This window comes from Manis pentadactyla, chromosome 7 (genome assembly GCF_030020395.1).
Source record: "Manis pentadactyla isolate mManPen7 chromosome 7, mManPen7.hap1, whole genome shotgun sequence".
NCBI lineage: Eukaryota > Metazoa > Chordata > Mammalia > Pholidota > Manidae > Manis > Manis pentadactyla.
In genome coordinates, this window is record NC_080025.1 from 137641197 (window position 1) to 137666983 (window position 25787).

At 43.1% G+C, this 25787-nt stretch overlaps 1 protein-coding gene across 1 annotated transcript in view; it reads left to right on the forward strand.

Annotated features, from left to right (window-relative positions):
* The window catches only part of LOC118932546 (probable maltase-glucoamylase 2), a 189158-nt gene that overhangs the window by 141456 nt on the left and 21915 nt on the right, over positions 1-25787 (forward strand). The window contains exons 73-86 of the mRNA XM_036926117.2: positions 179-334; positions 1434-1703; positions 3255-3409; positions 4450-4618; positions 5183-5279; positions 5719-5831; positions 6283-6408; positions 8016-8144; positions 9345-9452; positions 10764-10826; positions 11638-11772; positions 13245-13329; positions 14378-14516; positions 25604-25737. Coding sequence (XP_036782012.2) covers positions 179-334; positions 1434-1703; positions 3255-3409; positions 4450-4618; positions 5183-5279; positions 5719-5831; positions 6283-6408; positions 8016-8144; positions 9345-9452; positions 10764-10826; positions 11638-11772; positions 13245-13329; positions 14378-14516; positions 25604-25737 — 1879 coding nt within the window. The remainder of the gene's footprint in view (positions 1-178; positions 335-1433; positions 1704-3254; positions 3410-4449; positions 4619-5182; positions 5280-5718; positions 5832-6282; positions 6409-8015; positions 8145-9344; positions 9453-10763; positions 10827-11637; positions 11773-13244; positions 13330-14377; positions 14517-25603; positions 25738-25787) is intronic.

Here is a 25787-nt window from a genome sequence, read left to right on the forward strand (position 1 = left end):
ACAGGAAGGTCAAGAGCCCCAGAGGAGAAAAAAGTCATACTCCAAATATCCCAGGGCCAAGTGGTCTTGGATGAAGGGTGGGCTCCCTGGGTCCTGACTTCCTGTCCCTCAGGGAAGGACATCAGCCAGGGCTCACCTCACCACATTTGTCACTGTGGCTTCCTTTCTCTTCCCTCAGGTTTTGAACATCACTGATATCAAGGGACTGGTACTGGGACAAGAATTCTCCATTGAGTGGACGCTTCCTGTCAAAGATGAGGAAAAGTTCAACTGCTACCCTGAGGATCCCAGGGCCTCCCAGAAGGGCTGTGAGCAGCGGGGCTGCCTGTGGGAGGTAACGGCAGGAGCAGGAAGCTGCAAAACTCTCCAGCAGTATTTAACCACCTAGAACATCCTTTTCAAACATCGATGGGTTGAACAGTAGTCATTCTTCAGGAAGTAAGCGGCACTATGCCAACTGATGAATTATTTGGTCAATCCCGCGTGATAGACAATCAGTGTTTTCCTCACCTATTTTCTTCTGAATCAGAAGAAACTCATTGCTACTCTAGCTCTCTCTTTCCTCCAACCACAGCACTTAAAACCTCGTTTTCATTTTAACATAGCAATAATACATTAGTTGTCCATTGCATATTGAATATCTTTAGTGATTTTTTTTCATCTATTGGAGTATCTCAGCAGGAAGCTAAGGTAAGGTTGTCTCTCTCCATGTGAAAAATAGAGAAAATGAAAGCAAGAGAAAATAAGTGATTTCTTCAAGGTCACAGTGGGGGCCATAAGGACACTGGGAGCAGAACCCTGTCTTAGGATTCCCGTCAGACCTTCCTGCTGACCTTCACAACACACTCCTTTGAGGAGGCCAGTGTGTGTGTGTGTGTTTAAATGGGTGTATTCATTTGCTGGGGCTGCATAACAAAACCACAGAGTGGATGTGTTAGAGGCCCAGTTCATTATCCTAGAGTTCTGGGAGCTACAGTCTGAGACCAAGGTGTGGGCGGAGTTGGTTCCTTCTGAGGTGATGGGGAGGGTGTGTTCCATGTCTGTCCTAGCTTCTGGGGTTTGCTGGCAATCTTTGGTGTTCCTCAATTTATAAAAACACCACTCCATCTCTCCCTTCATGTTCACAGGGCAATCTCCCTGACTGCCTGTCTATCTCTGTGTCCAAATTTCCCCTTTTTTTGGGACACCTTTCATACCACATTAGGTCCACCATGATGACCTCATTGAAACTTGATCATCTGCAAAGACCCTATTTCCAAATAAGGTCACATTTATAGGTACCAGGGATTAGGACTTACCATCTTTTGGGGGACATGTAATTCAACCCATAATAACAGGTATGGTGTAAGAAACAGACCTGTGTTAATGAACTTCAGAATTAGAGCCTCAAAGTGTGGTGTTAGAGGCTGATTGAGATTCCTCCTCTTTCCCAGCAAACAACTGTTCCTGGCGTGCCCTCCTGTTACTATGACACCATCCCGAACTATGTGACCAGTAACATTCAGTACCTACCCACGGGCATCACCGCCGACCTCACCCACGTGCTGGCCCCTGAAGCTGCCTGGGCAGCACCACTGCCGCCCTCACAGGGCGCACCACCCCTACCTGCCGCAGCCAAGGCGGCCTCGGACCCTCTCTCTGCAAAGATCAGCTTCCTCAGCCTGAATGTGACTTACCACACAGAGAGCATGCTGCAGTTCAAGGTAGTCCCCGTGCTGCAGATTCTGATTGACACGGAATCCTTAACCTACAGCTCCATGGGGATGGGACTCATTGGAATGTCTCCTCACCCAGATCCTCATTGTATGGTGAGGGACTGAGGCCCAGTGCGGTGAAGGTCAGCACATTAGGAGACAGGAGAGCCGGCTTGACCTTAAGAAAATGTGTCTGTGCTGTGCTAAACTCACAGAAGTGGCATTAACTCACTTGGGACACTCGAGTGATTTCTCTAGCCTTCCCTGAGGCACAGGAAGTCAGGACCCAGGGAGCCCACCCTTCATCCAAGACCACTTGGCCCTGGGATATTTGTTCTTAAACATTAGCATGTGTCAGAATCGCCTGCAGAATTTGTTAAAACCTAGCCCCAGAGCTTCCAGCCTGAAAATATGCATTTCTGACAGGTTTCCAGGTGAAGTTCAGGGGCCACACTTTGAGACCCTCTGTTCTGCTCTAAAAGAAGTGTCATGGGAGCCACAGATGATTTAAGAGCTACATTCAAAAAAATGTATTTGAAAAAATCAAGTGAAATGAATTTTAATAGCATTTATTTAACTAATACGCTAAATTATTATCACTTCACCATGTAATCCAAATATATTTATTGAGATATTTTAGAATCTTTTAATCACACTTAGTCTTCAAAATTTGATGTGTATTTGGCACTTACAGTGAGTCTCAATTCATACTAGCACATTTTAAGTGCAAAAGGCCGCACGTGGCTGGTAGACCCTGCCTGGGGCAGCTCAGATGTAGGCATTCCTTTTCACACTGTAGTGTGTCATGACTCACCCTAGCGATCTTGTGTAAATGAAGATTCAGATTCAGATGGTCTGGGTGGGGCCTGAGATTCTGTACCTAGTTGCCAGGTAATACTATTGCTTTTGGTCCAAGAAACACAATTTGGAGAAACAAGGCTTATACAAAACTTGTCTTAAATTTAATCTGTGGACTGCTAATATCACGAGAATTTCTCATAATGGTAATACTCTCCGACCTTGCAGAATGCTTCTATTTCTCTCATTTCTCCCACATGTCAGGCCTGTTAGGTAGGTAGGAACAAGTATTAGGTACAAAAGCACAACCTGAGGAATAGAGAAACATCTGGTGCAACATCTGGGAGCTCAACCAGTAAGAAGGTCTCAGACTCCATATAAAAACTGGCTTCTCTAATTTCTAACACACACACATAAGCAAGCTCACACATAATCGTACACAGACACATAATATGCATGACATGTTCTCACACCACACACTCACAAACACACACTCACATTTGATTTGTGAGATTCTATACCCTTAAATCACAAATTATTTACAGGAAGCTCCCTGCCTGGCTTTGAATAGCTATCACGGAGGCATTTCTGGAGTTCAGGATCCGTACTGGCAGGCCTCCCATCTGTTTGCTCTTGGATATTTGATGCCTCCTGATATGATTTAACCTGGCCAGGAAACATGGGAACTGAATTATATGAGCTGGCATGAGGAATTTTAGGTATGAGATTCCATCAGAAAGTTTCCTTCTCCCTTCTTGTCAGATCTATGATTCTGCTACTAAAAGGTACGAAGTCCCAGTGCCTCTGAACACCCCTTCCTCTCCATCCGGCTCCCCTGAAAACCGACTGTATGATGTCAGCCTTCAGACTAATCCTTTTGGGATCCAGATTCGACGGAAGAGCTCCAACGCTGTGGTGTAAGCACTGTTTATCTGGTTTAGAGTGGTTCTAAATTAAATTATAGTGGTTCTAATTAATGAAAGTGAGAGAATAATCTTAGAGGCTCTATGCAAATAGGTGTGCACTTGTTTGTTAAATAGAGAGTACATCTATTTCCCCCTATTTCAATGGGGATTTCATTTTCTAGTAGTCACTAATTCAACAAAAAAATAATCAATGGTTTTAAAAAAACTGTTGCTTGATTTCAGAGAAAGAAAAATACATGTTTTAATCATGGTTTCTGTTTAGTAGAGCAGAAAACTCTGTTTTATAAGTACAACATATAACCTGAGATAGAAATCAATGCGATATACTCTCATTAGGAAGTACCAAAAGAGTCAGGAGAGAGGGGCAGGTTTTACCAAGGAGAGAGAACAGCTTCTTACAGGCTTTGCTTCTGTTGACACTGTAGACTTAAAACTTTTTCACAATATTAAGCAGAAAGGAGTTGTCATCTCTCATCTTGTCCTGGTGCTGAATGGAATGAAGTGAAGGTCTGGCTTCTGTCTGGAGCTGAGGTTCCCAGCCTAGTAGAGACCATATGTGCACATGTGGACAGTCTTCGTCTCTCTGTGACTATGTGCCTGACTTTCTCTCTGTTGCCTTCTTTGGCAAGAGGTTCTTTGGCCAATGCAGCAAAGTCATTCTAAGAGTTTCACAGTTATGAACTGGAAAGTTCGCTTTGACCTGATTCATTTATTTATATATTACTCAAACTGATGCATCAGGCAGTGAGAACTAGACATGAAGAGATGAGTGAGACAGGGTCCTTGCCCTCAAGGAGGCCATAAGACAGAAAAAGAGCTCTCAGTCCTGTAAACTCCAGAATGAAAATGCAAACACAGGACCTTGGTAGTGAGTCATGGCCGTGGTTATGACCTGGGTCATCTCACCGTATTTGAACCTGGGTCCACAAGTGCAATCATTTAGAAGGCTTCTGAATCAGCTAGACTTCCCAAATGTATGCCGTGGTTGCTCTGTGATCATCTCGGCATGGATGTGTGCCTCCGTGTTGCAGGTGGGACTCTCAGCTCCCTGGCTTCACCTTCAATGACATGTTCCTTTCCATTTCCACTCGCCTCCCCTCTGCTTACATCTATGGCTTTGGGGAAACTGAGCACACAACTTTCAGAAGAAACATAAGCTGGTACACATGGGGAATGTTTGCACGTGATGAGCCACCAGCGGTAAGCACAGAAGAATGAGGTTATCAATCTGTTTCTTTCTATGTACATTTGTTTCAATCTGCATGTACATATCTAGTATCTTATTAATTAGCTTCACCTTCTACTGATAAATTCTGCTCTCGGATGAAATATGTCACATGTTAAGGTCTTCTGTCCCAAAAAGACATAGACATTTTTTCCCATGAACTATGGGTTTTATTTCATAAACTTTTAGTTAGTATAGTCTATATGTTGGATACATTTTATGTGTCAGATACATCTTTGTTTTCCAGGGGCTTATAGGCTAGTGAGAGAGAGAGAGAAATGATAAATAATGGTGGCACAGTGTAATCCATGCTATGATAGAATCATGTAATAATAAACAAGAAGGACATGGAGTAGGGAGGGCACTTAGCTTTTTACTTGGGTGGAAGGGAGGGTCACGGAAGGCTTTATGAAGGGCATGACGTTGTGTTGAATCTTCAGTGTTGAGTAGGTACTTGCTGTTTGGGTTATGGTGCAGAAACAATTTTTTAGGTTTTTTTCTTTTTGATTACCACCTACTCTCCCCCATGACTCTCCCAGTACATGAAGAACTCCTATGGCGTCCACCCCTACTACATGGGCCTGGAGGAGGATGGCAGTGCCCATGGAGTGCTCCTGCTGAACAGCAATGCCATGGGTAAGATAGAGGCACATTCCCCATGTACCACCATGAATGGCTGCAACCACTTTTTTGGGATCTGGATATTCATAGAAATAGAGAAACTCAAGGGCAAGGGAAATGGGGCAAATAAATTGACATTCATTCATTCAAGATTTCTTAAGAGTTCTAGGCCAGGTATGGGGGATCAAATTTTGACTAAACAGTGACCCTACTCTTGTATGACCTTATTTTATTGTGATACCTTAACTCCCTTTCACAGAGTGATATAAGATGTTGCGATTGAGATTATATTGGGGGTTACCTGCAAATCCATCTGTTATTTCCACGCAAGAAAGGAGACTTGCTAGAGAAGGTGGACATTAAAGAAAGAGCAAATTTTAGGGCAGATTCCCTGTCTGGGTGATTTATGCCTCTAAGGATGCTCCTTATCTCCCATCTTTCTGTCTTTCTACAGATGTGACATTCCAGCCCACTCCTGCCTTGACATACCGCACCACAGGAGGGGTTCTGGACTTTTATATGGTTTTGGGACCAACCCCTGAGCTTGTGACTCAGCAATACACCAAGGTTAGAAGGAATTCTATCCACTGATAGGCCATCAAATGTTTACTCAGTAGTACCATGTTCTTAGCAGTAAAATAGGCCAGTTTTTTCCCTATGGTCCTTGGGTGTCCCTACTACATTATTGCTATCTTTCCTGAAAGTCAGATTTTAATGTTAGAGGTCTATGAAGGCATATTGCTACCCCATGTACCTCTTAATTTGCTAACTAGGCTTTCTAAGAATTGCTAATCAGTAATAACCACTGAATTTCCAGGTTCCTAATAAGGAAGCTCTAGAATATGGGGAGACATGCCATCATTCTGCATCCCCAACATAAATTACTTGATTTTGTTTTCTTGAGAGAGGCCTCTTAGATCAAATGGTACTGAGAAGTGCTCGAGTTGCGTCAGGTAAAGCTAATCATCTTCTCTTCCCTAACAAGTTTACCTGGATCCATTTTTCTCTTTTATTCTAGTTGATTGGTCGGCCAGCAATGACTCCATACTGGGCCTTGGGATTCCAGCTAAGTCGCTATGGATACCAGAGTGACACCGAGATCTCCAATTTGTATGATGCAATGATAGCAGCCCAGATTCCCTATGTATGAAACCCTCATTTAACCTGTGGTTTAATTAGTTATGGGAATCTGTGGCTAATTATAGATTTAAAACATCATCATAGAAGTTACTGATAGCTACTTCAGTATAAAGACCCTTGCTGCGGAGCTAGTCCTGCATGGAATACACTGCCTTTTAAGTTTATTTCATGCTACCCTTTTATTATTTTATTATTTATTTTTTTAGGAGAGCTAGGGAGAGGCTTTTATTGAGACAGTAAGAGGACAGAGCTCCTGGCTCACGCTAGAAGGGGACAAGAGAGCCCCTTTATGCTACCCTTTTAAATCAAGTGTTCAAAATTGAGAGTTGCATAAATTCTTCAGTAGTTAACAGTGTGATGGGAGGATATTGTTTCGTAATGCCTTTTGCCAGAAATACCCTGCAGTAGCCATGGCTGGGCTTAAGCCATGACTCTGGGGATTTATAAAGGAGAATCATGTCAAGATTATGACAGTTCTAGGAGATTATAATGTGATTATTCCTGGAGAGGATGGATGTAAAGTGACAATATGAAAAAAAACAGTTAAAATCAAATATTCACTTTCTCTAAAACACACATATGCCCATATATGTATCCTATAATGACAGCCTCATCCCATAGATAAACCCCAGGAGGTCAGTTGCTGTCAACAACCGGATTCCACAAATGGCATGCTCTTTCTCCTCTTAGAATTATTGAATCCTCATCACTCATTCTCTTTCTCTGCTTTCAGTTCAAATCCTCAGATTCTGAAGGACAATTAATGATTGAATGATGAGAACAAAATTAAATGATGTTCTCATCAGAGATAATTTGAAACATTTATTGAGGTTTATTTATTTTTTCTTTTTATATGCTCCTATACTATATACTTATTAAATGTAAATTAGAAAAGATAGGAAAATTAAAAGATGAAAAAACCTGTAGATGCGTTTCACCAAGGCAGTCAATGTTAATAATATGTTGGTTCATTCTTTTCCAAACTTGGCTTATGCACACGTCTCTGCTCCCTCAAACCTAGTCCTAAGGCAATACAGGAGATTGGCATCAGGCTAAAAGGAAGCATCTCTTTTTTCAACTGAATGTCAGCCATTCAGCCATCATGGATTGAGTAAATGTCACCTGCAGAAACCTGGGCTCCGGCACTGTGTAGAGAAAAGGGAAGGCAAAGTTCTCACCTCAAGAAGATGAAATGGGGGTGACAGAAATGTGTACATTCTAGAAAGCTATAAAATAATGTAATTCTAAATATGAATAAATTCAGTCAGGGGAAAACCCCCAGATATATATAATCTTTTCTTTCTATCCTTGAACATCCAACTAGCACTTTGATAGGCTCACTGGGTTTGAGATTTGAAGAGCAGAGAAGACATGAATTGAGGGAGGGAAGGAGAGGGAATTCCAGTTAAGGGAACAGCATGGGGACAGGTGCTCTGTGCAGAAAGCACTTTCAATCAGCAGAATTGAGGAGTCAGTCTAGGGAAGCAATGAGATAAATTAGGAGGGGCCTGGGCTGGGGTCAGCAGGCAGCAAGAGCTTGGCAGGGCCGTTTACGTTCCCAGAAGGCCACTGCTGCAGGAGCCCCAACATCTTGCGTGCTCCTCCCCATAGGATGTCCAGCACGTAGACATCGATTACATGGACCGAAAGCTGGACTTCACCCTCAGCCCCAGCTTTCAGAACCTCGGTCTCCTGATTGAGCAAATGAAGAAAAATGGCATGAGATTTATGCTCATTCTGGTAGGTATTTAGAAAGATTAGGCCTTGTTTTCTGTTCATGGTTTAAAAATAGTACCATTAAGGAAACCTAGTGGAAGACTACATGAGCCTGCCCTAAACATTTTTTGCAACTTCCTGTGAGTCTATAGTTATTCCAAAAATTTTTTTAAATAAATAAATAAAGGAGGAAAGGACATATGAAAAAACTGGTTTTTAAAAGATAATACTTTGCAATATTTATTTTTCATAGCTGAGTGTCACTGGAATATAATTTATTACTACTGTTCTCTTGGTAGAGTTAGAAGAACTGTAGGCTGAATCAGTGACCATAGAAAAAAAATAAGCCCCATGTTTCAGGCTCTGCCTCGGAGGGAACAGCTCTATCGAGTCTCTTGTTTACGTTTGGTGGTTCAAAAACCTCTTAAGGGCCATAGCACGCCGCATGGTGAAGCTCAGGTGACTTATTTTTCCTCATTTAAACTCACAAACAACTGAATTAAGACCCAGACACCAGTTTATTATTTTACATGGGAAGCTATCTCTTGATAAACACAGAAGTAGTTACTTGCAAATGGTCCTCCCCACTAGATTCCAAAAAATAGAGGATTACTTGCTGACTTTTATTTATTCATTCATTCAAGTATTAATTAAAAACTGGGTCCTTGAAAATCACTGTTGTAAAAGGGGTGTGTGTATGTACCCTAAATTAATGAAGAAAACAATGTCTTTTTATTTAAAGGGATTTTATTCTGTTGAAGGGAGATAGCCAATAAATAAACATGAAGGAAAGATAATTTCAGACTAATGATTTTATATGAAAATTGTGAAATAGGTTACTCTTATAGAGAATGATTGGGTCAGGTATGGGGTGGGTGAGAGGAAAAGCTGCTTGGGACAGATTAAGTTGGGCCACAGAATAGAAGAAGTAAGTTTCATGCCCTTAAGGAATATTGCTGTTACACTGTGGCAACATCATAAACTGGCTCTCTCCACTGGAGGGTAGTGTCTTATTAACCTAGTGTATCTCCAGGAACTGTTTTCAAACATTAGTCTACCTTTTTCCTCAAGAATTTTATAGAGAAACATCAACATGTTCTTTTACTTCTCAACTGCTCTTGTATTAAAGTTCAGCATTTCTTTCTGTGAATTGTTAATATTCTGGAGAGGACTTTTCTTGGGGATGTTTTTTTCACATTTGCTGTTTTAAACCCTTCCCTGCAGGATCCGGCCATTTCAGGCAATGAGACCCAGTATCTCACATTCACCAGAGGGCAGGAAAACAACGTGTTCATCAAATGGCCTGACAGCAATGATATTGTCTGGGGAAAGGTAAGGCTTGGGAGGAAGTGCCTATTATTAATCAATACCACAGTGTCTTGATTAGAAGGGGCTCTCAATAAAACTTGGCAAAATATTTTAGGAAATTAATAAATTATACTGAGTAGAAATCACCTTTCTGATGCCGATTAGCTCCATAAATGTTAATAAGACCAAGATTATAAATCTGATCCTCTAAAATACCAGTGAGGTTTGTTTTATTGTCTGGAAATATTCTGATGCCCCACCCATTCTGCATTCCAGCTGGTCATTTAACAAACATAAATATTCCTGTGAGAATGGCTCTGATCCATGTCCCGGGTCATCCACACTTCAAACCTGTACCTGTGATGCTCAATCAATCTCTCTCTCTAATTAAATTGATAAGTCCTATAGATTTCCCACCTTCTCTTGTCTGCTTTAGTTCCTTTTTGTGGCCTCAGTCCTCATCTGTTTGATTCATAGCAACAGGATTTTAGGCGAGCTTCCCGACTCAGATGACAGCAGCTCTTATAGCCCAGATTCAAACACTGCTCTGGGATGGTGCGCTGCTCCTTGCCGCTGCTCTGGTACGTGCCATGCGCACTGTGCCTTTGAGCATTGCCAGATAATTGCACTTCACGACCACCTCAAATATTCCCTCTTCTGAAGCCTTCAGTGACTAGTGTAGCTTTCCTTGTTTATTCCTTTTCCTCTACTGTTGCCCTCAGAGGACAGCATAGGACCACACTGTCAAAGTCCATCAGTGAACTCAGAAAACAAGGGCTTTTCTTACTTAACTCTCAGTATCACAGATTGCAGAGGGGTGCCTGGCATGTAGTAAGTGCTCAGTAAGTGTTTGCTGAATGAATGATTCATCATGGATAGAGTTAATATCCTTCTAGATATGGATGAAATGGGTTGACAGTGTGGATTTTTTAATGCTGCACGTTGGGTCTCCAATAAGTTATGATGCTGCTGAAAGATGAGGTCAAGTTTATGGATTGTGAATAGCATCAATCTTATTTCTCTACAGTCACACATCACATTTGTTATTTATAAAGGGAATTTTGTTATAGGTCTATGATAGTCATATCAGAGAGCTGAGTAATCATTTGAAACGTTATTCTTTAAGTTTAAAAATTAAATTTTGAAGCTTATGGAATTAGATAAGACCCCAGCCTATTTTCACCTAACAGAATGTCATATATCAGATTTTATAACTTAATTAATTGCAAAGATCCTCCAGGATTTTATTCGTGTCAATGGAGTCTAACAGGAGAATCATCTCATGGTCTGTATGCCATGCCTTTTTGAGTTTCAATTTTTCTGCCTTTTCTCTAGGTTTGGCCAGATCTGCCCAATGTGAACGTGGATGGATCCCTTGACCATGAAACCCAGGTTAAGGTATAATTACACATAGATTTTTGTCTACATTGCCCTAAATATCTGGATATTTAGGAGTTTTATCCCACAGTTTTGTTAAGTAGCTCTAAGTTGCATGTTTTTATCAACTGGCAATTTCTTGGCAGAAAGGGTTCCTCAAATGGAAAACGTTGTGCTTATTGTAAGCAGGTAAACTGGAAACATGTAGAAGGAAGTCATAAATGATGTACCTGCAACATGTGTGCCTTCAGTGGGTTTTGTTTTATTTAAATCTAATGTTGCTTAAAAAGTAATGAACTAACATCTAGAATATTTTCACTGGAGAGGTTATGAACAGACTGGCTCTTAATAAATCGTCTACATACAAAAGAATATGCAAGCCAGTTAAAAGGAGGAATGTTCTTGATCTTGGCACTTGATGTCATAGCCTGGGTATTTAGCACCCCCTTCCCGTCCCCCCAGCTGTTCCCCAGGCTGACCGGTGTCATTCATTCAGCCAGGGTGGAAAAAGCATTTGTATCTCTGAAGTTATATTGTTTGGACATTGACAGTTAATTTCTAGTTCATATGATTAAATGCCCGATAAATAAATCCCATGTTAAAAAGGGATTTAAGACTGTCCAACCTTCTGTTATTAGAAAATAAAGACTGAACCCTACTTCCCTGATCTCTGTGTCCACAGTAGGCTCTGCAGCTGCAGCAGTAAGGTCAGTACAGACACTGAGCAGGGTAGTGCTGTGCAAAATGCCAGCTCGTCTCCCCATCCTGGTCCCCAGACTCCCCTGCCTGGATGCACTGAGACCCAACGCGAGAATATGTGTTACTCTTGCAGCTGTACAAAGCCCATGTTGCTTTTCCTGACTTCTTGCGTGATAGCACAGCTGCGTGGTGGAAGAAGGAAATTGAAGAGCTGTACAGAAACCCTCGAGAGCCAGAGAAGAGCTTGCAGTTTGATGGGTTGTGGATTGTAAGTGCATCCTCGGCGGGTTTTCCTTGGAAACGTTAGCCGTCAAAACATGGGGAGGCAATTCAGCCTAGCAAAGCAGGGAGCTAGGGCTGGGGGAATGAAAGGGAGGGGTACAGTCCCAGAACTGAGGTGCTGGGACCAGCAGGAGAAGCAGAGGTAATTGCAGGTCTGCCCAGGGACATGTCTGCAGAAGTCCGAGCCCACGGAGTTATGCTCCCACTGGACATGCTGTCAGAGGGGACGGATGCCTTGGTTCTCTGAGCTCCCACCCTCCAATCTCTTTGGCCAAACTACCCAGAAGCCAACACCGAGAGAGCCTGAGAGCCCATCCAGGGAATGGGGCAGAACTGGGGGCGGGCAAGGCGTGAGCCGAGAAAAGGTGAATGTTCACTCTGGTGCTGATATAGACTCATCTTGAGAAGTTTCCGGGTGGCCAAAGGCTCTTCTATTTGTGTTTTTCTAACGATGGGAAGCATATCAGTGTCCCGGTTTCCTTTCCGACTGTCCAGTGGCCTGGAATCCTAAATAAGCATAGTCTATGCCAGCTCTAAAGAGCTTCTCAGATCTGGGCCGGGCTGACAGAAGCTTGTAATTCACCTAGAGACAGACCTGTTAGCCCAGGGGCAGCCCTGGAACTTCTCCGGCCACTATTTTCAGGGTAGGTAGACACAGAGCAGACACTGAAAGGGCAGAGACTAGCCCAAACAAGAAAAGCAAACAGCAGGGAGATGTGTAGCTCTGAGGAGTTGAGATGCTGATAACTGCAATAGTCTAGAGGGAAATAGAGAGCTGAAAAACTCAAAATAGTAAATGGCTCCCAAAATACATGTCTTGGTTTATTAGTCCAATGTACAGAATTTTAACTTTCCTATTAATGAAGTAGTAAGTGAGCATTTACCTCAGAAATCACTCCTTCTTTCATTTAAGTAATATATCCTCTCAAGTGTGATTTGACTCCAGATTTTATTTCTGCGCCACCTACTGGTGGCTACATCTGCTGTAGAAAGCGAGGCATTTCTCCCTGTGTTTGTTCTGCTGATGCTGCTCATGTCAGACAGTCCGAGGTATTGGATTCAGAAAGAGTAAGGAAAGATAATAGTACCAGTTGGCCACAGATAAAAAGTGAGTGATCCACTCATAGAAAAGCAAAGACGGGCTTCTTGTGTGAGGAGATGAATCAAGAGATCTTAGATTATGGATCTGGCATAATCTCAACATTTTTGCCATTATAAAAAATTCTTCACAAGTTTTAAAATGCCAAGTGAACCAGACGTTTACCACTATCCCTAAACCCACGTGAATTCTTAGAGCCCATTTGGGTCAATGCCTGACATTAAACAGAGTCACTGAAACAGCCAGCTGATGGGAGGGTTTAAATAACAGTATGTTCATCTCCGTGAGGTTAGTGTCCTCCCCAGCAAGGGCCATACTGCCTCTGACATCACAGAATCTTTTTTGCTAACTCATTGCAGGATATGAATGAGCCATCAAACTTTGTGAATGGATCCGTCAGGGGCTGCAGTGATGAAATTCTTAATAATCCACCCTATATGCCATGTATGTAAAATGATTACTTCATCAAATTACTTCCCTTTTCAAAACATCTGGAAGTTTCCCCCTCAAGTGAAGCCTAATTTTGCAGAGAGAAGGTACTCTTAAACATGACATAAAGTCCCAAAGAGATAACCTTGAATAAGTGTAAATAAATGACTTACTAATCAAACATAGCAACAGAAAAAATGTGAAATGAAAGAAACCAAGCCATGCATGGTTACATCTGATTACGCTAGTAACTATGAACTGCTTGCTAAAACTTTAAATAACCCCAACACATTATACACACTACACACCCTCTCTCTCTCTTTCTCTCTTCATGAGAGAATGAAAATCTAGTCCCTGTGTCCTTTCTGCCCATGTTCAGACACTTCATGAAGAAATTCCCTGGCTGTCCCATGGTACAAATAGAAATAAAGAAGCATAGGACTTTGCAATCAAAGATGTCTAAGAAATTGAACCTTCTCACCTCACAGGAAGCTAGGCAAAGAAGTGACTCTCCTTAAAAGCACTGTACCCATAATTTGTGGGACACAACCTGGAATCTAAGTGTCTTGAGATGTCTAGGTCACTATAATGCTGTCTATTGCTCACTAACTCCTCCCTTCCTTCCCTCCCTTTCTTCCTTCCTCCCTCCCTTCCTTCCTCCCCTAATATTTGAGTATCAGGCAAATACTGACAAATCAGAAAGATTTAGAGATATTGATACAAAGTTGATTGGAACAGATCTATTCCCTTGAGAACATTACCATCTAGTGGAGGAGACAGTCATAACAATAAAGGAGTTAACTGTTGATATGGGCTGACAACAGTCTTACAGGTTAGGGTTGGCACAAAAACAAGTGCGCCTTTCTCTGCTCTACACCCTGTCCTTACCCTTCTTTAGTTATAAAGTAACAGGATGTTAATTTTGTAGACAAAAATATTCTTGCAATTGGAGCTGTTACCACTTTCAAAGTTGTTGACTGAAATAGATCAATACCTAGACAGTGGGCATTTCCAGTGAATGTTCTGGCCAAGTTGCTGAGGAAATAACAGCGTTTCCTCTCAGGCTTGGAGTCCAGAGACACGGGCCTGAGCAGCAAGACCCTGTGCATGGAGAGTCAGCAGGTCCTGCCAGATGGCTCCCTGGTGCGGCACTACGACGTGCACAGCCTGTACGGATGGTCCCAGACCAGACCCACATACGAGTGAGTAGTTTTTGTCACTGGCAGCAAGGATCGATATCCACGCTGTCACTTTTGCCACGTCATAGATATACTGTGCTTAATCTACATGATGCCGATACCAGGGTTTTTGTTCATGGAGTTGAAGAATGAACTTTGCAAACACTCAAGGTAGGAGAGCAAGGTAGAGGCTTTTATTTAGAGATAAAGTGAGAGGACAGAGCTCCTGGCGGGGACAATAGAGTCCGTGGTTCTGTCATTGTCTGGGAGTTTTATGCACGATTGAGGATTTTCAGGAATGGGGTAAAGGGCTAGGGGTGCAGACTTCTTGAGTGGTCCCAGAATGCTCATTTTTGGTGAGTAACAGAAGAAAGTTGCTGCTCTGATTCTTTCTCAGGATAGCAGCTTCCCTCTGGGAGCATATCAATGAAGACTGCCTGCCCTTCCCCCAGGTGGGCTGGACTGCTGCCTGTTTGCTAGGGTATGCTAAGAATCTTACTTCTTAACTTCCAGGGCTGTTTATAGCTGGGCTTGCTTACCAAATTAATCCTTTGCCCAGGTTGCAGATTACTTGATTGGCATTAGAAAAGGAAAAATAGCATACAAGTACAGTTAAAAATAAGCTGGGCCTTTTAGCAGGCTAAGGCAAATTTTACAGTGTCATGATCTAATTGATACAATGAAGTCATGGGGTATGCTGAGATACTTTTCTTTATCTGGGAAACAGTCAAACATTCCAGGCCAAGTTGCTCCAGGCCTTTCGAGTTTTAACTGATTTCACTGAAGAATGTCTGTATTCCTAGTCTGGTATCTTTACCCTAGAGAATCAGTGTGACTCTGACTTTGCATAATGCTTAACACGGAGTTTCAATAGGGACGTCTTTGCACATTGTTACACTGTTCTGACTGTAATTATCATGCTTTGCTTTTTTCTGGAGGCCCTCATGTACTCTGCCTAAACCCACAGTCCCTGTCTCAGTTTCCTGGTTCTTAGCATGACTTAATTTTTTGTTGGAAACTGGACGTTTTAGGTAATAAATTATGACAATGCTGGCATAAAATCCCTCCTTTACCCCTCACAGGATTTATTGTTGTTCTTGTTTTACTAGTTGCTTATTTGTTTATTAATTTCTCTAATTCTTCAGAATCTGTATTCCCCGCTGTGTGTGGCCACAGAATTCTCTGCTACTCATTTTTACCTTTTACGTTTTTAAGCCTGGCTTCCTTGGGGACATCCGTGGACTAGTACAATTTAGTAGTCAGCCAATGATCAGTCAGAAGATTTCCTTTGCTGAAGCCAAACTTTCCCTGGACAAAGTTAAACAAGCAAAGAAGACTTTATTCATGGCTGTTGCAATGAGAGAGGCCTGAGCGCAGTCCAAGCTAACGCCACTGAACCAAGGGCCTGAGAGTTTTTGAGAGCTGAGGCTGGGAGTTCAGAGGCCACATGTTTGGTAATTGGTCTTTTTCAAAGAAAAAGTAAACTTTTTCATATCTTCATTGAAAGGAAGAAAGGATGTGAACTCCACAGTTCAAGCAGGTTTATTGATGAACCTGAGAGGGACCTCTCTGTTCTGGTGAGCAGAACAAAGGAAAAGGGGTCTCTAACAGGCCTAGCGGCTTTCTATGGCCAGGGTTTTCAGAGGGCTTTTTGAGGGGAGGGGTCAGGGGAAAGGTGGGCTTGTGGCCTGCTGACGTGTCCTCTGGAGAATGCTTGTAGCCTAGGGAAGATGACACCTAGGTCTCTCTGAGGTGGTGGGTGGGCTTATTCAAAAGGCGGTACTCAGGTCCGGATTCTATCATTCCTGGCTCTAAAAGGGTATAGGAAGATGGGGCGCCATTCTTTTCTTGGCTACTTCCTGCTGAGAGGGGGTGATGAAGGGGGTTTTCTGGTATTTTGAAGCAGAAAAGCCATTTGGAGGTGTTCTCAAGTAGCTGCCCAGGAGATGGCTGCCATGTGATCCCATAAAAATCTTTGAAATAGGTTTCTTAAGCAGGGAAGGAAGAACAGCGTGATAAAGGCGAATGGGGCCAGGAGAGGTAGAAGGTGAGGGCTGTGGAAGCTGAGAGTGTATGACTTGGACTCAGGCCGGGGAGAGAAGGGTTAGAGCCCAGTGGCTGAGAAAGCCAGAGAGGTTGTGTGAGGCGTGTACTTATCGGGGCTGGTGGAGGGCAATTTTTGGGCTTTAGGGATAAGAAGTGCAGCTGACTCAAGGACCTGTAAGCAGAGGGGCTGGCCTTTTATTGCAAGGTCGAGTTGTTTGGACAAATAGGCAGCAGGCTGGAGGGAGCCCCTGGCTGCTTGCGCGAGTAGCCCTAATACTTACCCCTTCTTGCTGGTTAAGAGCAGAAAGGTTTGTTAGGGTTAGGTAGCGTCAAAACAGGTGCCTTGAGGAGCGTTCGCTTAATGGCCTGAAAGAAGCAGGAGTTAAGTCTGTCTCTGGCACCCTTTCTTGGGGATCCCCATGGGAGGCCTCGTAAAGGGGTTTTGCAATGAGTGAGAAATTTTGGATTCAGAGTCTAAAATAGCTAAGAAACCTTAGAAGGGAAAGAAGATCTTGCTTTGTGGTGGGGAAAGGGAGATGATTAATAGCTTGTTTTCAAAAGGTGGGTATGCAGCGAGTGGTAGGGGTGAGGTCAGGACCAAGGTAAGCGAAGTTTTGCTGTACTAGTTGAGCTTTGTGTTCTGAGACACAGTATCCCTTTTTCCCCAGGAATCTAAGGAGGGAGATAGTGTGGGACAGAGAATCATTTTTTTGAGGGCTGCAAAGCAAGAGGTCATTGACATACTAGAGCAGGCAGCTAGGGGCAAGGTTGAGAGATTGGAGGTCCTTTTGTAGTGCTTGGCCAAAGAAGTGGGAACGTATCAGTTCAGGTTGCCTGCCCTGCCTTAAGATAGGCTGTTGGGCTACCGTCTGATTACCAGAGAATGTGCGAGGAAACCTACCTCTCAACTCTCTGCTTTTTTTTTTTAAATCCAAAATATCTCATTTATTTTATTAAGTGATAAAAGGATTTATAATTATAACAGTTCCAGCAATACAGAAACATAAAAACACAGCAATTACATGAGAGAGGCTTTATGACATTCTATAGCAGACTTTCAAGTATGTATTATTATAGGGTTTTTTTTCCCCATATTCTTGTTTTTCTCATTTTTACAGATTGGTAATAGTTATCCTAATTACAAATAGCTAAGAACACAGATGTTGGAGTCAAACTGCCTGGATTAAACCCTGTCCTGCCACTTTCTAGCTGAATGTATGGCCTTGAACAAGTTATTTACCCTAAGTTTCCTCATCAGCTAAGTAGCATCTATCTCATAGAATTGAAATGTCAACTCTCTGCTTTTTAAAATGGAATCTTAGCCTTAAGATGAAGTCCCTCCTGTTCTTACTATACTGTTTATATCTCAGCATTTTCCATCATAGGCGGGAAAAGTTAATCACGATGCTTGTCCCATGTCTCTGCCCCACCTCATTCACCCCCCAAGGAATCTGGACCCTTGGAATCTTTTAAGGGAAAGTGTCGGTCTCTCCTCTGTAGCTGCTTCCTGCTGAGTAGGGGTGTTGTCCCTGCCTGTGGGTCCAGCAGTTCCTTGCTGTCTGTCCAGGAGAGGAGGGCTCATGGAGCCGTAGTAGCAGAGGCAGACATGGACAAGGGCACATAAAAGGAGGAGGCAAATAAGTTGCGGGGCTGCAGATGTGCGTGTTCATCAGCGTCGGGGTGGACCGAAATCCTCTTCTGAGCAACATCTGGAGTTGTATTTTTTGTTCTGGAGGAAACAAACTTGACAAGGAGCTTAAGAATGAATGGTTGAATATGTGGACTAGAGATAGTAAAACTCTAATTGAAATGACGGGAGAAAACTGAAACATTTGGAGAGCCAGATACTTTGAGGAAACTAGAATCCAGGATCTAGTCTATTTTACAATGAACAGTATTAGTATCTAATAGTGATAAAACTGCACTATTGAAACACAATTCTTTATTTCTTTCTAAAATTACCCTCATTTTTAAAATAAAAAAAAAGTTTAGCTTTGAAACAGTTGGCCTGATTATTTACATAAGTGCAGCAAGAACAGCCACTGATGGCACAGGCTCTTTTAAATGTGCTTTGCTGGAACTTTTCATAAGGAATTTCAGATAGAGCTTTTAAAGGCCTCTCAAGGTCAGAAAGCCAACCAGACTTGCCATCAGGTTTTGCCTGCAGTACCTGTAGATTTGGGTGAATTCCTCTTCTTGAGGTCCCCAAGACATCCTGAGGTTCCTGCCCCTGCCAGGAAGTGATGTTCCTTACCCACCTGGTAAGGCTGCATCTTCACATGGGAACCCTGTACGCAAGGTACCAGACTAGTTCTTACAGGGGCTTTGTTGGCTCCGTAAATTCAATCTTAGTTCCTTAAAGCTGTCTGTTTATATCTGAGTTGATGCACGTGTCTCAAATATGACATTCCAGTCAAAGCCTTGGTAATATAACCAGTGTTTTCAATTGGTCCTGTCACAAGGAGAGCAGATTCTTATTGAACTTATGCAAATAAAAATTTGCCATAAAATATGAAAATAGTCACTGAGAGTTTCTAAATTCTGGAGGGATTAGGTAGAGAGAGAAAGATAAATGTTTCAATTCTGCTTTACTAAACTATTATGAGATAGCTTAAGAGAAAAAGGTTAAAACAGACACTTGTTTTTCTGTTTAAGAAATTAGTGACATTTGCATAAAAATTAAAATCATCTTCCTCAGTTTACTTAATTTTATGTAACTAATTTTCACTCTGCTTGAATCTAGTTCTTTACTAGTTCAGGAGTAAAATAGTGACTATAAATGACCAAAGACTTAGAAATGGCAATGGTTAAAGATTTGATGAGAGCTTACTATAAGACAGTTGATATAAGGATGTTTGGGTATTTCTGTAACATATAAACTTAGCTTTTAGCTCTTTTAATATTAAGATTTCATTTTCTTAAGTACTCAGACGACTCACTGAGCCCTAAAGCATGAGAAATAATTTTGATACAATTAGAAGAACCCTTCACAATTCTTCATTATTAAGAGCAGACTAATAGTTCAAGAAAACTTTGTCTTTTTAACAAACAGAAAACAAAATTCTAATTTTGCTGTGTACTTCATATCAAGACTCATTTGCTTCAATCTCACATAGCATGACCACATCAAATTCTTCCACAAACTTTCTGCAACTTTCTTTTTACATTCAGAGTTCTCCCTCTTTAAATAAACAGCTGTACTTCAGAACAGTTACCTTCTTTTACCCTCAATAAAACAAATTTCCATTCTTACACCTTCTCTTATCAAAACACATATTTTTTCTATCATGCAGAGATGTTTTCTTTATAACATTACATAGTTTTAATTAGAATTTAAAACCGTTAGGAACTTTAATTTTTAGTGAACACTGAGAAGTAAGCTACTGTAAACTGTTACAGTAGGAATTCTTTAGATTGGCAATCAGTAACTAATGTTTCATTATTTTATCTTCCTTGGGATTGACTTAATTCGTTAATTTGACTTATTACTTAACTTAGCAAAACTTGAAGGTTTCAGGTTACCACAAAGATTCTTAAGCTGTTTTTAGGTATACATACTGTATCCCACAATTATTATTAAGAAGTTTACTTACTACACTTCTTTAATTCACTCATTCCTAACAAGCATGCTAGATTACTCACAAAACCTTCACCAAACATTAGACAAAGTCAAGCCTCTCTTTAATGGCTGCGTAAACCTAGGCAGCTAATAACCGTAGAGACATGTCTGTTTTAGTTAAATGTAAAATAACATTAATGCTGAGTATTTTTTATCAGAATTTCTGATAGTTTTGGAATGCCCAATTTTTTTCAAGCGCTTGTCTTTGAATCAATTAATTTTTTTCAGTACCATCCGGGGGTAGAAAAAATATCTTCTATTTACACATTTAGACGTACAAACATATAGATTGAGACATAATGAGCACAGTTATTTTAGGCTGTAATTCCCATGAGGGCTGGCAGCAGTTTGGTGGGACCCAGCTTGCAGATGGAGGTCTAACTCACATTTCTCTCCAGCCATATCTGCTTACAAATGGAGCGTAACCCACATTTCTTCGGACATAGGATCTCCAGCCTGATGGTTATTAAGGCAAATTCACAGGATACAAAACAAGCTTAGATTTAAGGCTACGCACTTAGAAAGTGCAGACGACCTCAGAGAGAGAGGTGTGCACTGAAAGCTTGGGAGTTTCTGAAAGGAAAGGAGCGACACACAGCAGCAATTCACCGGAGAATTCCGCTTTATTAGGGAAAGGTGCTGGGTTATATAGGAAGGGGCATGGGGTGATTGTGGTGTCACTTCTACGGGGCTGGTGGCTATTGGCTAGGTGCTGGGATTAGGGGAGCGAGGGGTGATTGGGGTTCAGGCGGTGCTGGCGGGAACCGAGGACCCAGAAGAGAAGCAGGAATTTCGCCACCTTATGGGTGGGGGCCCTTCAGTTTCCCTTTTTAAGGATTTTTCAGGAATGTGACAAAGGGTTAAGAGGTCTTAAGATGTTTATCTTTGATGAGACATTAAGTTTCTTATTAGTCCTCTGGGTAATTCTGCAAAATTAACATAAGAAATTTACTGCTCTGGTCCCCCCCCAGGATAGCTGCTTCCCTCTGGGGGCACATCAATCAAGACTGCCTGCCCTGCCCCCATGCGGTGGAGGGTATCTCTACCCAGAAGGGGTGTGGGGCAGTGGGGGATTACCCGAAAGGAGTAAGTCAAAGTAATATGGACCAAGGAACAATGTAAAGGAGGGGTTTGGGCTGGTGTTTCTATTAAGCCTGTTATTCCAGCAACCAAGATAGAGGAAGGGAGCAAAGGTCCCGAACAATCAGTAAGCACAGAGGCTGGCTCCCGTGTCGACGCGAAAGAAACCTGACATCCGGCCACCGCCATTGTTACCCGTGGATCTGCTGGTGTCGTTGTGGAGGGGGCCTTGGGATCCAGGCCCTGTCATTTGGTGGCTGAAGGCAAGGCCATGAGGGCTGCCAGGACCTCTCTAGATGTGTCCGGTCACCTGGAGGGGAGAGAACTCAAGGGAGGGGCTGACTTCCCTGGAGGGCAATCCACTTTCCAGTGACCCCACTGCCTGCACTTCTGACAGGCTTTGTAGGAGGCCTGGGATCCACGCAAGCAAAATGCCCCGGGGCCCGGATGCCACAGCGAAAACAGTCGCTAGGCGGGTGTGGGGTGGAGCCTGTGCAGGCTTGTCAGCGGGAGGTTGAACTAGGGAGGCCAGAACCTCATATTTGGCTTTAGCCTGTTTTTCTTTGAGTTTTTTGTTCCTTATCCCTTTTGTTGAAAACTTTAAAGGCAAAGTCTACAAGCTCTTTCTGGGGTGTCTGGGGTCCATTTTCTAATTTTTGGAGCTTTTTACGAATATCTGGGCAGAACTGGGAAATGAAGTGGAGGTGTAGGAGAACAAGGCCCTCAGGGGAGTTAGGGCAGGTGTTTGTGTATTTGACCAGGGCCTCTGAAAGGTGGTTCATAAAGAGGGCTGGATTTTCATCTGCGCCCTGGGTAATTTCCCTGAGGACCTCCTAGTTGAATTTAGCAGGGTTTTCTGAGAAGGACCCCATCTTTTGTTTAATACACTCCAGATCATTAATTGAAAAGGAGACATAAACATGAATGGGCCTTTCAATGCCTGCTCCCTCACAGAGGGGTAGATAGGGTGAGAAGGGGTCTGGGGAGGTAGTGGGTGGGAGGCGAGAGTGCAAGAGCGTGTTTGGTGGGGGGGAAGGTGGACATCAGAGAGGAGGGGGGGTGTTCAGGGGGAGCTGGCAGTGGGGAGGGATTTGGACTTGCTGGTAGATGGGGGGGAACAAAGGAAGGGTTGCTGGCAGAGGGTGAAGAAGGCTTGGGTATAGGGAGCTCTGACCATTTGCCATTCCTCTGGAGAAAGTTATCAAGATCTCGGAGAGTTTGGGAATCAAAAGGGCCCTCAACTGGCCAGCATGACCCACTGTCGAGTTTATATTGAGGCCACATGGAAGTAGAAAAAAGACCAATTTTTTTTTTTTGGTTTAATGTCTCCTTTTAATCCCAATTGGGAAAGAGTACATAGGAGACAGCTGAGGGGGGTGTCTCCCGATGTTTTTGAGGAAGAATTGCCCATTGTGGGAGGGTGAGAAAGGGTGGCCGGGTTTGGGAAGCATCCCGCCGGGATGTCTCCCTGAGATTGTTTTCCCACCCGGAGTCCGTGGGCTCCTGGGGCCGGACGAGATGTTCCTGCACATCGAGAGGAAGTGTCCCCCCAGTCAGAGTGCAGGGGGTCCCCTGATGGTGTTCGCAACTGGAGAAGAGAGAGGAGGGGTAAGTTTAAAGGAAAAGGGGACCCGACGAATTTTCTCTCAGTGCCAAGAGAAAGCCAGTGAGAGGCCAAAATCTTACCCTCCTGGGAATTGTGGTGGATTAATGGCTGGTGGCGGATGTTGTAGATTGAGGGCTGGCAAGATGGTCGCTGGACTGGAGTTCGCAAGGGGTATTGGATAAGGAAAGAAGGGAAACGGGGTGAGACCCAGGAGGCCCTCTCAGGATCTAGGCTGTAGCCCAAGATGAGCTGTTGCTGCCCACTGCTTCCTGGGCTGCGAAAGAGCCCCTGTTCTCAGCTCCCACTCTTGGGTTCCAGCACCATAGGAAAGGGAAGAAGGGACACGAACCCCACAGTCCAAGCAGGTTTATCTGAGATGGTGGGTGGGCTTGTTCAAAAGGTGGTCCTCAGGTCCGGATTCCATCATTCATGACAGGAGTTTCACAAGAAGACCTGCAGAAGGTAGCCTCCTAGCATCCAGAGAGACCGGGAGACAGGGGCACGGTCTTCCTTGCTCGGTATATATCAAGGGGAGGGCTTCCAGGTCAATGACAAAGGCATTCCTGGGCTGTGAAAGAGGAAGGCAAGAGTTTTTTTTTTTAATGATTTACATCTCAAAGGGGCAGAGAAAGAATTTACAATTAAAACTTCTCTAAAATAAATGCTTTAAGAAAAGGGAGGTCAGGGTCCTGCCAGGAAGAAATCTGCCTAAAATTTAGTCAAGTTGAAGGGAAGATTAAGGCCACACTGGTCACCTTAAATGCATTGCCTCTGTGTCTTTTACTCTTGATCCAGGGGATAAGGATGAGACGGCACACCTCCAAACTGAGGCAGTTTGTAAGCAGCCTTGCATTTCACCTACTGCTTGCTCCGGACCACAAGCCCAGCCACAATGAGTCACTGGAGCCTTCTCTTATCATGGTTCTTCCCTGAGCGTGCACAGAGCCTTGTGTGTGTATAGTCTCTTAGATCCCCAGGAATCTGTAGGAGCTTTACAAAGTTCTCAATGGTTCTCATTCTCCAGGGTTTACTTTCAAATTCCCAGCCAAGCTTTTGTTTGCCCAACTGAGACCTCAGCCTGAGCACCTGGGATGTTGCTAGAAGATCGCTATTGTTTTGGTAATTCCCTGGCAGTGGGAATTTTTTCTCCCTGATGAGTAGAGCTCTGAGTCAGATCATATGGCCACAAGGCTCTGGGAATAGGGACTTTCCAGGGAGCTGGAAGTTAGGAAAAAATATTAATTATGCTCTAGGGAAGGTACTTTTAACAGAATTCCAAAAAAAAGGGGCCAGACCTCTCAGGCTGCTGCAAGACTGTTGGCTTTTGGTGCCAGTAAACTAGGGAAGGAGTGGCTCCAAGTTAAAATCCCACAGACCTCTCTGTCTTGCCAACATTACGTAGTCTTTGAATAGATGATTTTCATTTCTTTCTATGGCTGGTTAATTTCTAGAGCTCTGAAAAGGTCAGTGACAAAAGGTCAGGTCACTCATACTCACCCTTCGTCTATGTCCCTGCCTTATTTCAGGCCTTCATTATCTCTCTCTCTCAGACGTGTGTGTGTGTGTGTGTGTGTGTGTGTGTGTGTGTGTGTGTGTGTCCCTTCATTTTTGGATTTACTTTGGAGTGAAATATTGGAATTGACCTAAATGGATTAATTTTACCACAGCAACTGGCTTCTTTTCCTGACATTCTTCATTGAATAATTCATCTGTCTTTTGATTTGTAATGCTTTCTTCCATTAATAAACTTTTTCTTTTGTCCCATTGTTTTTTCTCTCACACAATTGTTTTTATCTTCTGACTGAGGCTGCATAGGAAGATCCATCTTCCAATGAGAGATGTGTATACATCTTTTCTGTATATCTGCCCCAGCATGCAAATTTTATCCTACTTTTTGAGAAGTAGCATAGTAGAATTAAACATCTCCAAAAATCTGTCATCATATATACTTTTACTTGGTGTAACTTTGGGGAAAGGAAATCCTGGGGCAAAATGCATCTAAAACCAAAATAAGTCAAAGGGAGAAATAAAGTTTAAAATCTGTTTATTACTGACAAACTGCAGTCCAGGGCCGTCTCTTTCCTGCTCAGGCAGAAGCAAAATCAGTCCTTCCCCTCATGTCTCAGGTTCAGATAAACCCTCCATTGCCCAGGTAATTGCCCACTGATATGGAGATGAACATCCCTCCATCCCTGAGGAACACCTATTAATATGCAGATGCACGAAAGCCAGGTGAGATATTTTGGAAATATTACAATTTTACCCACACTCGGTATACAGGATCTTTCTCCTTGTTCTTCAAATGTCCTTTGCCAAGTTATCTAACTGAGCCTCAGTTCCCTAACAGTAAAAGAAGGCCAAGAAGACCTTCCTTATTAGGTTGTGAGACAGCATACATGAGCATGGCAAGTGCACCATCCAGGATAGAGTCATTGCTTCATCAGTATCTGTCCTACACCTCACCCCCTTCCTCCTCCTATATGTAGACAATTATTAGGTTAGTTAATAAGATTTCTTTTTAAAAGAAAGGAAATCTACCTTCTAGGTGATGATGAATCCTCAGTTGTCCTTCTGTGAAGGTCATTGGGACTCTTAGATCACTTTGAAACAGCAGATGCCTGCAGGGGTGGAGCTGGCTGGCTCAGAATTGAGCACCACTGCCCCCCTCATGCTCCAGCCTGACACTCCTCTCTGTAATGCGGCTCCATGCTGTCCACCCTCAAACTCACCTTCAATCCACTCCTTTTCCCCTCTGACCAGAGCTATACAAGAGGTGACAGGCCAGCGAGGGATCGTCATCACCCGCTCCACATTCCCCTCTTCTGGCCGCTGGGGAGGACACTGGCTGGGAGACAACACAGCTGCGTGGGACCAGCTGAGAAAGTCTATCATTGGTGTGTGGGCTTATCCCAGGGCCTCTGATGGTGGGCTGGGGACTGGAGTG